Here is a 16,329-nt window from a genome sequence, read left to right as displayed (position 1 = left end):
GAGGGTGCCAAATCTGCTATTAATGACTGCCAAAGGCTGCTTCATAGCTGCAGGTGCCCAAAGTGTCAAAGGTACTGATGTTTCTGCTGCTGGCTACAATGCCCAGTATCTACCCATCAAAAGCACCTTAGCCAGTGCCAACTGAATGTTCTGCCAGTGCCACTGAAGCCTGCCAATGTGGGCACCACCAAGTGGCCGGTGCCCAATGGTTGAGGGCACCGATGTCTAAAATATAGCACCATCTCTGCTTGCTGATGAAGTTGTCGGTGCCAATTATGCTGACTCCTTTTGTTCCCGATGTCCCAAAAATGTTCCATGATGCAGCTTTTTTATTGAAGCTTCTTCTTAAGGCTGATCCATTCGAGCTAGGCCAGGGCCTAGTCAGAGCACCAGATCCTGAAATCCATTCGGATTAACGCATTCCCTGTGACACTTGTCTATTGTCCTTTGAATCAAATACATATGCATTGGCCACCTTCTTTGAGCAGAAGAGTCTTTTGAGGACTCTGGATTCCTAATTGAAAGCACACCCGTGCAAGCCCAATCCTGCCAGTTATCCATACATTCCCACACATGATAGATGAACACAGTCCTATTCAAACTGAAATCCATGCACACAGCTGTGGTCATCAAGCTGACAGATTCCCAGTCTATGTTAGAGAACAAGGAACATTCTATTTTGTGTTTCAGAAAATCATACAGAATCTGACCTCTTCTCATCACCTCTACTCCAGCTCCCTGTCCAAGCCAAGTAATGTCTTGCATTACTTCCAGAGCTTCCCAGCAGGTCTCCCTATTCCTACTCATGCCTCCCTGTGAACAATTCTCAACAAAGCAGCCAGAGTGACTCTACTGAAACAGAAGCTAAACCATGTTATGCATCTGCTCAAATTCTTGGACTGGCTACCTGTTTCTCTCCAAATGAAAGCCAAACTTTCCAAGTCCTTCAGCGCTGTACCTTCTCTGGCCCCTGATTACCTCTCTCTGACTTGCTCCGCCTTGCTCTCTTCCTGTACATGCTGCTCTCACCCCTTTGGTTTCCTTGATATTCCTTGAACAGGTACTAGTCTCTAGTCTCACTCCTTCCTGAAGGTCTTTGCCTCACCTGTTTCCTCTGCTTGGAATCTTCTCCCCCTAATTGCCAGCACAACCACTTTACCATCCTTAAATCTTTTTTCAAATCTTGCCTTGTGAGTGAAGCTTTCCCCAACCACCCTGTGTAATTCCACACCTTCCTTACTCCACAGACACTCCAACATATCCAATCCTCCTACTCTACTTTCTCTTTTTTCACAACACATCACTTATTGATTAATTTCCTTATTTATTATGTGTGTTAGTTATCTGTCTCCCCCACTAGAAGGTAAGCCCCATAAGGACTGGCACTTTTATATGTTTTGTTCATTGATGCATCCAGAACAGTACCTAGAATATAGTAGGGATGCTATAAGTATCTGAGTGAACAAATGAATGAATAGATGAGTGGCTGGCTGGCTGGCTGGCTGGATGGATGGATAGATGGATAGATGGATAGATGGATGGATGGATGGATAGATGGATAGATGGATGGACAGATGGATGAATGTATGGTAGGTCCCCAAATTTGTAATTCCTGTACTAATTTTTGGCCACCATGTGAATGATATCCTTTGTATTTCCTTACCCAGGCAGAACATAAGTTACTCATTTGTATACTGCTAACTTTGGTTTTATGGCACATTTATCTGTTTGAAGTACTTCAGTGGGTGATGTTATTATGCATATGCCTGGAGGCTCTGAGAAAGGACATGGTTTTTAAATATCAAATAAATAGAATTGGTATTCAGAACATTCATTATTTTCTAAAGACTCAAGTTTGGGGAATTTTTTTTTGTTGAGATGAATAACATGCAAACAGTTTTCCTGACTGATAGTAGCATTTAAAATTTCTGTTTTAAGAGCAAAGCAGTGTGCTACATAACCATTAAATATCTACATGAATGTCAGAAGATATGTACCATCAGAGGAAAAAAAAGTGATCCTGTATCTTTTTCCAAATATAATTCATATCACTGGTGGAGCTTGAAAATGTGAATGATGGTGAGCATTGTTCAGCACCTTACTCTACTTGCAGTAAATCCCCTTCATCTTTAATCTGAGCTTTTGTTTCATAGAAGAGCTTTGAAGCAAGGAAATACATCAAAATAAATAGTGATGTTTAACAAAAGTATCTAGGGTCAAAATTATCTCCACAAGGATTTTAGAAATGAAAAGATGGTTAGAAAAAACATGTCCTTTCACTGAATTTTTAAAAAAGCTTTTACAAAAAAACTTCAGAGTTTTAAAACTATTCAATGATATCATTCAACTCCATAACCATGTTTATGGTGTACTGAATGGTGGCTTCTCTTGGTCTCTTCACCACAACCCCACAGCTCTTACCTGGCGGATAACTGCCAGGTTGTTGGTGATGCTGCTGATAGCAGTTACTCGATGTGTGCATAGAGATGAAGCTGATGAGGCCAATGTCTGGCTGGCAGCACACACACTGCTTGCAAAGCAATAAAGAGATAGTTGTGTAGCTGTTGCTAGTGTTGCCATTGTTTTTTCCTAGCATGATTTGTAGAGGTTGTGTGTTTGGGAAGCTTCACTTCTTAAACTTGTGGTGAGTCCAGTGCCTTTGATCAATAGGGGTGCTAGGGGTACCTGGGTGTTTCAGTCAGATAACTGCCCAACTTCTCCTCAAGTCATGATCTCACAGTTCGTGAGTTTGAGCCCCATGTCAGGCTCTGTGCTGACAGCTCAGGGCCTGGAGCCTACTTCGGATTCTGTCTCCCTCTCTCTCTGCCCCTCCCCAGCTCATGCTCTCTCTCGCTCGCTCTCTCTCTCTCTCTCTCTCTCTCTCTCTCAAAAATAAATAAACATTAAAAAAAATTTTAATGGGCTGCCTCCTAACCCTGATGGCCAGAGGTAGGACTGGTCTGGCCAATAACATCATTCCCTGAAGTTCACCAGCTTACTATTCTGTGCTACTGGAAGTTGATCACCTCTGTGTCTTGAAAATGTTTTTTAATAACGCATACTTTGTTGTTCATTGCTTCACTTGCAGTTTAGTACACGGTGTAAGGTTTGTCAAAATAAGGGATACCTCAGGCCCTCTCTGGGAAAGACTTTAGTTTGCTTCTTCTATTCCTGAGATAGTAATCAAAGGGCGTTAAGAGACCATCCAAAGCACTTTACCTTTACTCCCCCAAAATGTGGTGCCAAGTAATATCCAGATATCACTCCTACACTGCTCCTGCCCTGTGCCTAAAGCAAGGAGTCTTCAATTGTCTGATTACTCAAGAGACCCCATGTTGGCAAGGCTTAGTTGCTGATGGGAAAAAATATAGACGCTACCATTACGTGCAACTGTAAGTGCATGATGACATCCAAATACAATTTGCTTACCTCTGAGGGTTTAAGTTTCTTCCTATTCTTCTATAGAAATTATACCCATAACAGAGCCTGATTCTAAACAAAGGGACTGCAAGCCACAGATTTGTATGTGCTGCATATGTACAGCCTCACCTGCTGCATATGTACAGCCAGAGACCTGCCACACCTCATTTCTTAACAGTAGTCACAGTGTTTTAATTGTTTTGGTTCCCACAGAAGGAATCTCATTACATGGAGCACCCAGAGTCTCAAACTCCGTAAAGGATATTTTCCTGAAGATCTCCTAAAACCCCTCACAAATGAGATAACGTATGTGAGAGCACTTTGGGGTCTTCAAAGTCTCATATTGTTAGGTGACATTTTCATCATTAATAGTCCTATCCATTCTGCAGACGTATCTCTCCTAGCAAAGTTGCACTGCAATAGCACTTAGATGGCAATGGATAGACTTTTTTCCGGGGCCCTGTGGTCAGTGGATCTACCTTTCTCTTTCATGTTCAGTCAGTCTTTTAAGAGCCACTGATGAAACAGCACAGTGATGTCTAAGCCCAAGTCTCAAAGCCTATGGGAGATCTGATCCTCACACTACTTGATGGACCTGCATTTGGACTGGGCAGCATGCACCTGCTAGCCCTGCTTGTCCCGGTTTATTTTCAGGGCTGCTGTTAGTCTGAGTCTTGTGTAGCAGCAGTACAGAGCAAAAGAGGCTAGAACAAGGAACAGGAATAGAGGGGGGCATTGGACGACATCAGCTGTCTGTATTACAAAAATCATATCAGGAGTCTGTGAGTACAAAGTACATCCAGGTGGGAAAAGAGAAGCCACAGTCCATTGTAGCTTCATAGGCAAGTTTAAGTCTCACTGAGACTGGTCCATTGGGGCTGTTGCAACCAGTAGGTTTACATAAATGATGGTCAGGTTTGTGTGTTTGTTTCCAGGGATGACTGCCCCTGACTATGGGAGGATCTTTACCAGTATTTCACATACAAGGATCCAGCTCTCACCAAGTCCAAGCCCTTACAACTGTTTTAACACAAAGATTATTAACCCCAAAGTTACTCTAGCTATGTCTCTCATCCTATAATCTCCAAGAAAGGCTAGCAAAATCCCAAAGCAAAAGACAAGCCCTCTATGTCATCTCAATCTCCATAGCACCCTTGGACTTATATTCCCTCGTATTTCAGACCTTCCTCAACCCCGAGTCCTCATTTCTCACTTTTTTCCAATGCCTTTTCCTTGTGCTTTCTCAAACCTTCCATCTCCCTCCTTCTCTTTCCATGCAGACTCCATTTATATAATTCAAATAGCTCTGATTGCACTTTCTACTTTCTCATCTCTAACCTATACCTCAACCCAGGGCAGCCTAGCCTCAGGCTAGATCCCATGAACCCTTCTCCGTCCTCATCTTAGTAGACCTTTCTGCAGCATTCCATCACTGCTGACTATACCTTCTTTGAAACTAAATTTCCCCCACTTTCCTTCTTGTCTTGACTATTCCTTTTTTGACCTCCTGAGTATACTTCTTACCTTTCACTTTGCAAGTGTTGGTTTGTCCTCACACCACTTCTCTTCTCACACTACACACCCTCTGCGGTCTCATCCATGCATGATTTCAGCTCCCACTTACGGTAAAAATAACTAAGATTTATTGAGTGTTTCTGTGTGCCAAGTACGGTGCTAAACTCTACTTGCATTGTTTCACTGAATGCCTATGACTACCCCCAGAGGTAGATGTTAATTTTATCTCTCACATTACTAATCAGAAAATGGATGCTAGGGAAGATTGAGTAGCTTACTCAAGGTCATACAGCTAATAAGTGGAGGAGCCAAGACACCCACCTATACTCTTATGAGGCCCAAAGTTACGTCTCCTCAGACTTCTCCCCCAAATTTAGAGCACAATTCCACAGCATCTATAATTTCTCATATCTCAGAATCATGCACGTCACCTCAGTCTATTTTCTTCTCTTTCTCAGCTAGTAACATCACCATGTACCCAGATACAAGGTGTCAAAGCTAGATACTTGAGGTTTTCCCACAACTTCCCCCTCTTATCGCTTGCATAGTTTATCACAAAGGGATGACAGTGTGATTGACAAAAAGATGCCAACAAACACAGTAAAAGGAAACGAGGTTTCTTTTAATGGCAACAGATGTGAAAATTAATGGCTTCACAAAACAAGAGACAGTGCAACATACTGTCAAATGGAAGTATAGGCTTCCTTAAATGTTATGTATGAAATTCCCTTATTTTCAATTCTGTTTGTATTAGAGGAAAGGCTAAGCTGCTAGAATAGAAACCTCCATAATGTAGTGGTTTAAAGAATAGAACATTTACTTCTCCCACGTAACAATCTTGAAGTAAGCAGTCCAGGTTTACAAGTTGGCTCTGCTCTATGCAATTCTTGAAGAACCCAGGACCCTCCATCTGTTGCTCTGTCATCCTCTAAAGCACTGCTACTCAAAGTATGGTCCACGGACTGACAGCATTAGCATTACTGGAAGCTTGTTAGAAATACAGAATCTCAAATTCTCCATCCAACCTATTGAATTAGAACCTGAATGTTAACAAGATTTCCCACATGATTCTTTTGTACATTAAAATTTGAGAAGCAATTCCCAAACTCTGGGGTATTACTTTGCCTGTATAGTCAAAGCTGGGCTACAGACACTTTATGTTCCAGCTCATGGGAAGACAAAAAAAAAAGGCAACTCTAGAGCAAGGAACCTATCTTTTAGATTGAAGGTGACCTGGAAGCTTCTTTCACTGCTGACTCCAATTTCTGTCCCAGCTTAGATTTTCCCCACACTTTGGGATTCAACGTGTTGAATCAGATGGCCTTGCTGTGACCCTCTGTTAGGAATGCCTACTGCCTACCCACCATTCTGCCTCTCATATTACAGACTGTGCCTAGCTCCCATTCATATTCAGCAGTTCTGCAGGCCTGGCAGCTACTGGAGCTGTCTTTGTCTAGCTCTGTCCTGCCAGATGTTCCTGCTGGAAAAAGAGTCACAGTGCTCCTTGTGGATGCTTCTGGAGACTCATGAAACAAGTATGGATGCCATCTTATCTTTAGCCTAAATGTCCTGTGTTGTATTTTTTATTTTATTTTAGTTTTTTTAGTTTTGCCTTTGGGCTTCTTATTTTCTTTACTGGATAAATAAATCTGACACTAATTTGACATTAACTTACAAAATATAGAATTGCAAGATTTAGGAATTATGTAGGAACTTTGAGATCATTTGCCCAACACCATCATTTTATGGATGAGAATGCTGAAGCTTGGAGAGGTGAGGTAACTTGCCCTCAGTTACACAGCTTGTTAATAGAAGATTTGAGATGCTGGGCTATGGAAACAAAGCCCAATGCATTTTGTAACACAGCATATTACCTGTAATTGGGTCTTGGTTTGTAATCATTTTAAGTAGTTGTGCAACATTAATGTTAGGCATAAATATAGCTCTCATTTTCATAATATGTAGTACAAAATACAAATCTCCTTTACAACTGGATTCCATGCCACTAAAGTTAATTTGTCACTTAATCTTCATGTGTTCATTAAATCACTTAATTTAATAAACATTTGGTAAATACCTGATATGTATGAGATGCTCCAGTAGGCACATAAAAGACGACAAAATGGCTAAGACCTCGTTTCTTCATCAAAAGGGTGACAGTCTAATGAAGAAGATGGATGCTCACATCTCTAGCTATAATAGAATTATATGAAAATTACTGCAAAAATCTTGGGGAAGATATGATTAATTTTGACTTGGGAGTAGGAGTAGCATTGGAGAAGCCTTCACAGAAGAAGCAATATTTAAATAAGACCTTTTAAGAATGGATAGAATTTCAACAGGAGAACAGAGGAGAAACAGTATTCCTGGCAGAGGGAATGGCTTGAGCAAAGGTACAGAGGTATGTGAGCTATAAAATGGATTATGCCCCCTGAAATCATACTCCTAAGATCCAGAATTACTGAGTTTTGGATTAGTAAAGCTGCAGGACATAGATGTTTACTAGATGACAGCCAGAAAGCTTGGGAAGGATGTTGATGTTAGCTCAGCTCTGCATCCCTGGCCTTTCTCAGTCTCATGGAGATGCCTTTGGACTCGTAAATTAAACAATTTGGATCACTGTGTGTCATCTTGGCTAGGCCATGATATCCAGATGTTTGGTCAAATTCCAGCCTACATGTCACCATGAAAGCATTAGTTAGATGAAATAAACATTTAAATCAGTGGGCTCTGAGTAAAGCAGACTGCCCTCCATTATATGGAGGGACTCCATCCAATCAACTGAATGCCTTACAAGAACCAAGACTGAGGTCTTCCACAGAAAAAGAGGGAATTCTGCTTCCAGACTGTTTTCAGGCTTGGGCTGCAACATCAGCTCTTCCCGGGTCTCCAGTCTGACAGCCTGCCTGCAGATCTCAGACTTGCCAGATTTCGAACTTGTGCATGTGTGTATACACATCCAGTTAGCTCTATTTGGAGAACCCTGGCTCATATAAATACCAAGGATTTTGAAATTTAAAAATGACTGTATTAGTTTTCCCTTACATGTCAAAATTTCAAAGCTTTACAGCAACGAAAAAATACATTTATTTTTCTTACAAGTTTGTAGGGCAGCTGTAGTTCATCTAACTTCAGCTGGATTTGCCCAAACTCTAGTGACCCAGGGTAGACTCTAAGCTCTGGGTTACATTTAGGTTTGCTCCACAAGTCTTCATCTTTCTCCTGGGACCAGCAGTTATGTGACTGCTCAGCCACTTGTTATTCTTATACTAGAGCATAAAAACACAAAAGGAGGAGTAGGTCACAGAAGTACAGAGCCTTCCTTACCTCTAAATTGTCACACTGACACTTCTACCTGTACCATTGGCCAAGCAAGTACATGACCAACATCAGTGGATGGAGAAGTGACTCCAATCACAGTGGATACAATGCAGATCCCTTGGCAAAGGGCACAGAGACATAATTCTAATACAGGAAGAAAGTGAGGAATTATAAATAACAATTCAATCTACTTGAGTGGCCTTGTTAGATGAATTTCTGAAAAGTAGCTATCTGCTGGGGGAAGGCAGAGTATAAAGAGGTTAGCAGGCATAAACCCTTTTTAAAACAAGATAGGAAAGGAATGAAGTGAAGGAAAGAGAGGGATGACAGAGGAAAGAAGAATCTTGATTAGAAGTTGAAAGGATTAGCAGCCAAAGGATTCAATATTATGCAGTTTCAAAGCATAGGCTAAAAAAACACACAAATAAATAAATAAAAATAAGCACGAACCTAATTTAGAGCAGTGGTGAGGAAAGAAAACTGAGCTATTGAAGACGTATTATATTCAAAGTACTGTGATAGGCAATTTGCATGCCCTATATCATATAATCTTTACAACAACACTTGAAGTAGATATTATTGTCAGGTTCCAAAGTCCACTTTGGAAGGAGGGAACTAAAATCAAATTTATGAGACTTGTTGCCTAATTAAATATGATAGTAAAACAGAAAGAGGAAAGTAAGATGACTCCTGAGCATCTACTTGGGAAATGGTATAATACTTCCCCCCTAACTGAGATTGGAAACTGAGAGGGAGGGCCGGTTGTGAGCTGAAGTAGATACATTTTTGACTTGTGTTATGTGATAGCTATAGGCCCTCTATGTGAGAAATCCTGCAAATTTTTGGAAATTTGTATCTTCACACTCAAGAAGAGAAACCAATCCTGAAGAAACACTATAGAAATAGAAGCCAAAGCATTCCAAGCATGGAAAATAATATTAGCAAAAATACAAAAGTGTCTTGCACATGTTCATGGCATGGCTAGCAACTTAATATACTGTTTAGGGTACACATGGCAGAGTAGTATGGGATTAATTTGAAAACATAAGTTTGTACTTGGTCGCAATTGTCCTAGAATTCTGGAATAGGACATTTGCATTTTTACCGAGAAGGAGCCACTATAGGTTTTTGTGCAAGCGTTGACTTAAAAGCCTGGCTTTTTGGAAAACTGATGCAGCAGCATGATATAAGCTAAACCAAAAGTGGGAGGCCACGTGGAAGGCTCTTGCGTTAGTTTTTGTAAGCACTAACAAGAACCTAAACAGGGTAGTGACAGTAGGAACAGAAATGAAGGAACAGATGGAAGAATTGCTTCTAAAGAAATTATTGTGCAGCACAGTAACCACTCTGCATACCATTAAATACGTGTCAAGTTAATTTTGTAACTTCATTTGGCTCTAATGCTTTCCTCTATTCAGGTATGTAGAGCCTTCATAATTGATTGGTCATCTGTTTATATACTTTCTAATTAAGAGTTACTAATTTCCCTGAGGGAGAGACTATGACTGTTTTGTTGTGTACTGTTCCACAACATTCATCAGAACAGACACTGACTAAATATTTATCAAGTCAGTGGCTGGATCAACGCTGCCCCCGTACACATCAGCATGTTCATCTCCAGGTTCTCTTCACTCTTGCTCTCTACCTTGTTCCCATCTCCCATTCTCCCACCAAACACGTTCCTCCCTCTCACCTCCTTAAGGTTGCTCAGGGAGAACTCGCCTCACAGGAGTAACCAGATTACTTAGCAGTCTGCGTTTAGTCAGATACTGACATGATTTATTTTTTTTTCAATCCTACCTTCAACCAAGTTCAGCTGCTCTGTCATTTTTAATGTCATTCAGACATATCCAATAACTTTCCAGTCATGTAAAATATTGAAAACTCAGTTCCAATCCACTTAAGCCTCTAATTTTATTCCCTTTGACCTTCCCCTTCCCAAGTTTAGGCTTACCCCAAGGGACTGGTACCTCTCTCTTTTTTGATTCTAAATTTGCTGCCACTGGGGCAAGAAGGAGGGATTGGAGGGGAAAACAAACTTTTTTTACACTAATAGGGTTTGCTTTGAAGAGGTCTAGTTGGTATCCCCACCACCACTCTTTGGCCAACTCTGATCATCAACCAACCTCTGTGTAGCAGATGACAAGTAATTGCTCTCTCAAAGGAGTAGTGTGTGTGTGTGTGTGTGTGTGTGTGTGCGCGCGTGCACGCTGAGTTCTCTGGTATGGGACATCTGACTCCACCCCAGACTGATTCAAGGCTTCCTAAGTTTATCCCCTGTATCTACTGCTGGGGCCATCAGATCCTGGATGGCTAACAGTAAGACCTTTGCCAAGCTGCTAATTTCAACTCCAATGAGCTTCTCTTCCTTCCTTCTTGCCCTTTCTCCAGTTATTTCCTTCTGTCAACTGGACAGTCAGGGAGTTTCCTAAGCTGCAGTGAGTAATCAGCATGGTAGCATTGGATCAACCACCTCTTAATAAGTACTGGAGAATATCCCTAGCCCAATGTTTTTATAACTCTATAGAATATGAGGTACTTAATACTTTGTGCCTCTGCTTTGGATCCTAATCTTCAGTTTTACACATACACAACATTCAGTTATTTGCAACTGCCACTAAACTTCATTTTACAAACCCTGAGTTGTCATTTACATTTGTAGCTACTGCATAATAAACATTGTGTTAAGTGTTACTGAACAAACATTCAGTGAGTAGTTAAACTGGGTCAGTCCAATGTACAAGTGACATACAAAAAGCCTGATGCAGTTCAGACTGTCATGCAAATGATGAGTTACACCATAACTCCCAATAGAGGACATTTAAGCCTCAAAATGGAAAATAGATTGGGAATGATAGGAAAGAGGAAAGGAGAAAAAGTAATTTAAAAATGATGGAGTAAACATAATCCCAGAAGAATAAGAGAGAAAAAGGCAGAAGAAATCCTTAAAAATATAATTGCCTTGACTTTTGATTGAGCTTGTCCAGAAGGAAAATAAGTTACAAGTTCTATTTGGCATATATGTGGGGAATTTAAATATGGACTGTATATTAGATAATGTAACTTTATCAATGATAAACTTCTTGAGTGTGATGCTACTATGGCTATGTAGGAGCATGCCCTTATTCTTGGAAGATGCATACTGAAGCATCAAGGGGTGAAGTTTCATGATGTCTGCAAATAGTGTTAGGTGAAAAAACATCTTTCTAATGGTTCACTTAAAACAAAGTGTGTTGTGTGCATGTGAATGAGGAAGTGGGTGTAGAGAAAAAGGTAGAAACCAAATGTGGCAAAACGTTAACCTTAGGTGACTCCGGGTCCAGAATATTCTGGAAAACACGGAAATGCTCCTCCAGGCTCTGTCATCAAGGAAGGACTTGCCCAGCAGCAGGGAGAGTGGTCAGCAGACAGCCTCCAGCTGTCAGCATCTGCAGGGTCTGCCTCTGCTATGGAGAGCAGCCTCGCTAGAGTCATGCTTCTCCCATGGCAGCCATATCCAGCTGAATGATGGGGCACAAAGGCTGCCCAGCACATGACCTCGAATAACATGACCTTTGCCATAGAGGCTTCGCCAGGACCCATCACAATCCATCTCCTCTTCTGCCCAACTCTGCTTCTCATCCCTCCTTTTCACAGGTGTTGATCCCTAATGAACACCTTGAATCCAAAAAAACAAATGGAAGAGTGAGAAGAATCTCCAAAATGAGAATGCTGCATAGTGACAGAAAGCCTACCATGTTTAGGATTAAAATCTGAATCCCTGACAGCCAGACTAATCTTTTCTCTGCTAACAAATCAGAATCATCTAGATTTCCATTAATATTTATCTCCTTGAATCTGAAGGGAGAGGAAAATCTATGTATTTTGCCCAGTTTGCTATTCCCATCATGAATTTCACTGAAGGATCACATCCGGTTGCTGAAGCACCACCTGTCCATAATAGCTGAAGTATTAGATACACCGCATGGCATCCAGAGCAACGCCAAGCCTTAGAAGTGAGTTACTTCAAAATCCAAGAACCACAGATTCAACTAAAATTCCAAATAAAAGCTAAAAGACTAGAATAATCATACAAAATTTTAAACCCAGAAGTTTCTCTTGCTTAAATTACTTTCACACTCCAATTTAAACTGAGAAACATTATGCTGCTGTCACACTTCTTTGTTCTCCTAAAGAAAAAAAAATCTGTATATAGCTGACAAAAAATAGGAACCTGTCTGCCAGCAAGTTCTCTATTCATGTCTAACATACTGTAGAGTCTATGCAGAACACATGGTCTCTAAACACCCAAAAGCCTCTTCTTCACTGCTTCACACGGCAGTATGTTTCTCCAGCGTGTTTGCACTACCTACAATACATGTCTTGCATAAGCATGAATTCCTTTGGATGTTTAAGTCATGCATTATTTTCACATGCTTTGATGTTATACATATGAGAATTATCATCTACATTTTGGGAGCACAGTTTCTTGTGCCTTCAGCATTGAATTTAATACTGCTCAACTGACATGATTTTAAATGCCATCCAACAGAATGTCAATAATGTTTATAACAGAAATTTGACATATTTTGTTTTCTCAAATAGGGAGTGGAGATAGCAACTACATTAGAAATTTCTGGGTGCAGTTTTGAAAACTAATTCAGCGTGAAAATTATCAATGACTTAGAATTGTGCGTAAAGTATTTTGGTTTTCCTTATTTTCTTATCCAAAAAGATCTGTTGCTTCACATCAGATGAATTTCCAAGTGGCAAAATCCATTGTTTGACGGAACACAAAGTAACCTAATCCTAATGTGATTTTTTAAATTACAGATGAGACCCATTGGCCATGATGGCTATCATCCCACTTCTGTTGCTGAGTGGCTGGATTCCATTGAACTAGGTGACTACACCAAAGCCTTTCTAATTAATGGCTACACATCGATGGACCTGTTGAAAAAAATCTGGGAGGTTGAACTTATTAACGTAAGTTGGTCTCTTAAAGTCACCTTCTCATTCACCCTTTGTAAATGAAATTCCTGTTGTAGGTGGGTAATTTTTTCTTTCTTTGTTGCTGTTTGGACATCCATCAAGAATTTGCAGATATGCCTTCTGCTTTAAATGTATTCAAGCCCAAAGAGATCAACTAGGTCTGCATAAATAGTTTTAATGCTGATACTTTACTCATTTCATTTTTACTGCTCTTTTATTTCTAATGGCATCAAGGAATGAAAGAAATGAAGAGGTAACATGTAATTATCCTGCCTTCACATTATATTTGGCATCATGAACATTTCTTTGCTAAAGGCAGTGAAAAATCATTTAATCTTTTAGAGAATTTCTTAGATTTAAATTTTATATTCTAAAACTGAAGAAAAACACTCATAAACTGAAAGATAAAGCATATAAATACCTAATCATTCAAAAGAGAGTTTTTTGTACTCTTTATACCACTTTCTCTCCAAAAGTCCAGTCTCCACATATTTCATGTCATTAATTATTTTAAATGATCGTTATTAGTAGTAACTAAGTAACTAATTATTCTTTGCTTTTAAAAGTCTGTTTTAAAAATAATATCTTTTCTAGAACATCCACTAAAAACTATTCTTTAATCCAAAAATCACTTTAAATGGACAAATTCTTGGCTGCTTCTTCCAATTTGCCATCAGCTCCTCTTTGCTTTCTGTCCTTACTCCCTCACAAAAGCTATCATTATTTCAGAAGAAACCCATTGTCTGACTAAAAGCCTCTGATTAATTTTGTTCTTAGTCTGTGTGGCAACACAGTGGAACTAACAGAAGCTGTATTGCATTTTAGTTGCATCAAGAAGATTTCAGTTCTCCACTGAGAATCCAATATTCATTTGATGACTACTCTTAGCCATTTGTTAAAGGGGCACCTTCCATAGATCAAACAAACATGTTTCCAATTAAGTGACATTCTAGTCAATGGTAATGATACAACTTGACAAATATCTCTATATATCGTCTTCTGAATACTGTTGTTCCCCACTGAAGAACAAATACTTAGATAGCACATGAGTCACTCACTTAACTGGCATTAGCAGTAATCCCTCATTGAAAAGAAGGGATTCCAATAGAACTCTATTATAAAATGTCTTCTTTGAAGCAAGGATCACTGAAGCAGGTTGATAAGTCTCTCAAAATCCAAATGCCGGGGCTAACATTTAAGATGTGAGCTTGAACCACACTTTTCCCAGTGCTGGGAGTGCCAGCAGCCTAGGCATCCTTGTTCAATCACTGTGTCCCTTGAGGATGGCTACAATGACTGTGGGACAGTGGTGCTCTGAGGCCCCAGGTTTGATGTCAGGGCTCAGAGATTGATCCACCACCACCCATACACCAGCCAACCTTAAGCTGGGACAGAATAATAGCCTTTTCCACCCATACAGAGTCTTTAAGTATTTTCCCTTTGGTTACATTTGCTGTAATACAGTCTGACTTCAATCTGGGGACAAGTGCCTGTCACAAGCTTTGTATCAGAATTGGACAACATGGTTACTGTGTGTTAGCTCTTGAGGCCAGTTCTTTAGGCCTGGAGTGCATCTGCATCTGACACCAACCCAGTATATTTTCCTTAAGCTGATGGAATTTAAAGTTACGACATCTATATGGGCAAGTTCATCCCTTGATGAGGAGGCTACGCAAGTCATTTAATTCCATCGATATTTTTATTATAAACAAAAATTGGTCGGCACCTTTAGACTTGGAAATCAGAGAACAAAATTTTTATGCTCACTGGTACTGCTACAAGGGTAGTTCATTTGATGGTTCAGGGTTGTTGGGTTTTCAAATGAAAGAAAGTCACAATGTGTGCCTTCTGGCTTACAAAGCTTTGGTCTCAAATTAAAGACTTTAATTTATCCCAAATAATGAGGGAAGGCATCCAAATATAAAATAATCACATATATAATATATGGGCCCAGTAATTCTATATTAAGTATCCATAATTTGTGGTTTTCTAACCTGAAGAGAATGTGCAGTTACTTTGATTTAGAGCACAGCTTTTTAGAAAAATTCACATCCTGAATCTTTGTAATGAGTGTTTCATTTTAAGGAAACCAAATGACTTCAATAACTATTGTTGTGTATAAAGTGAAGAGAAAAGTGCAAGGGTAGGCTGTCTTTGATACAGAGGTCTGCTGGTGGAGGGGAGGAGAGGAAAGGGAGGGGAGACTGGCTGCTGCTATAATTACAAATACCTTCAGCATCACTGAATCGTATCAATTAAGCCTCCAATGCCACATGGTATTTTGCTTGATATTTGAAAACAGTAACTCAGTGAGTATAAGTTTATTTGAAGTATTTCCATGAAAAAATGAAAACTATACAAAATTGTGATTTGAAAACTACAAATACATTTGAAATTGTAATCTTTCAAAAAGACCCCAAAGATCTTTCTTTTGGAGGAGTGCATTATTGCCTTTGAAAAACAAGGTTTTTTGAATAATCTATAGAAGATTTTGGTCACAACACCACCCAAAGTATAGGGATGAGAGAGTAGTGGAACTCCTATTTCTTAATATCAGCATTCTCAGTAGTGGGAATCAAGTACAAAGAAACTTTTAAGACGTAAGGTTTTACAGGCCCATGTGTGTCTAGACTTAGAGAATTGAGCAGATGCCAATAATTCTTCCTTTTATTACCTAATCTATGCTTCCTATTCAGAAGCTGTTTGATTAATAGCTCTGTTTTGTCTGTGTCTGCTACTATCATTAATAACATCATTAATACTACTTTTACTTTTGTATTGATATTTTCATGTTCTATGAATATATGGAGACAATTGTCAGGCAAATTGTTCCCTCTGCAGATGCTAGTGGGATAAATCTCTACCTTGAATTATAGTCTTCTCTAAAGGCTTGTTAAGAGAGCTAAAAACTTGTTAACAGTGCATAAGTACATGAATTTTCTTTACTCAGAAGGTCACTCAGGCCTTGCACAAGGTATTACCAAGTGTACACAACAGTTCCTACTGCTATTGATAACCTCGACAACTCTACATGGGGGGGGGGGGGGGGTTAGATAAAAGGACTACATATTTCCTCCATGAAATATGTATGGATAATTATGA

General features: G+C 39.7%; 1 protein-coding gene across 2 annotated transcripts in view; it reads left to right on the top strand.

Annotated features, from left to right (window-relative positions):
• The window catches only part of ANKS1B (ankyrin repeat and sterile alpha motif domain containing 1B), a 1,101,801-nt gene that overhangs the window by 801,933 nt on the left and 283,539 nt on the right, over positions 1 to 16,329 (top strand). For both annotated transcript variants that reach the window (XM_047867387.1, XM_047867386.1), the window contains exon 17: positions 13,069 to 13,221. In XM_047867387.1, coding sequence (XP_047723343.1) covers positions 13,069 to 13,221 — 153 coding nt within the window. The remainder of the gene's footprint in view (positions 1 to 13,068; positions 13,222 to 16,329) is intronic.

This window comes from Prionailurus viverrinus, chromosome B4 (genome assembly GCF_022837055.1).
Source record: "Prionailurus viverrinus isolate Anna chromosome B4, UM_Priviv_1.0, whole genome shotgun sequence".
Taxonomy (NCBI): domain Eukaryota; kingdom Metazoa; phylum Chordata; class Mammalia; order Carnivora; family Felidae; genus Prionailurus; species Prionailurus viverrinus.
Note: the sequence above shows the minus strand (reverse complement) of the source record. Positions and strands in the feature narration are given on the sequence as shown.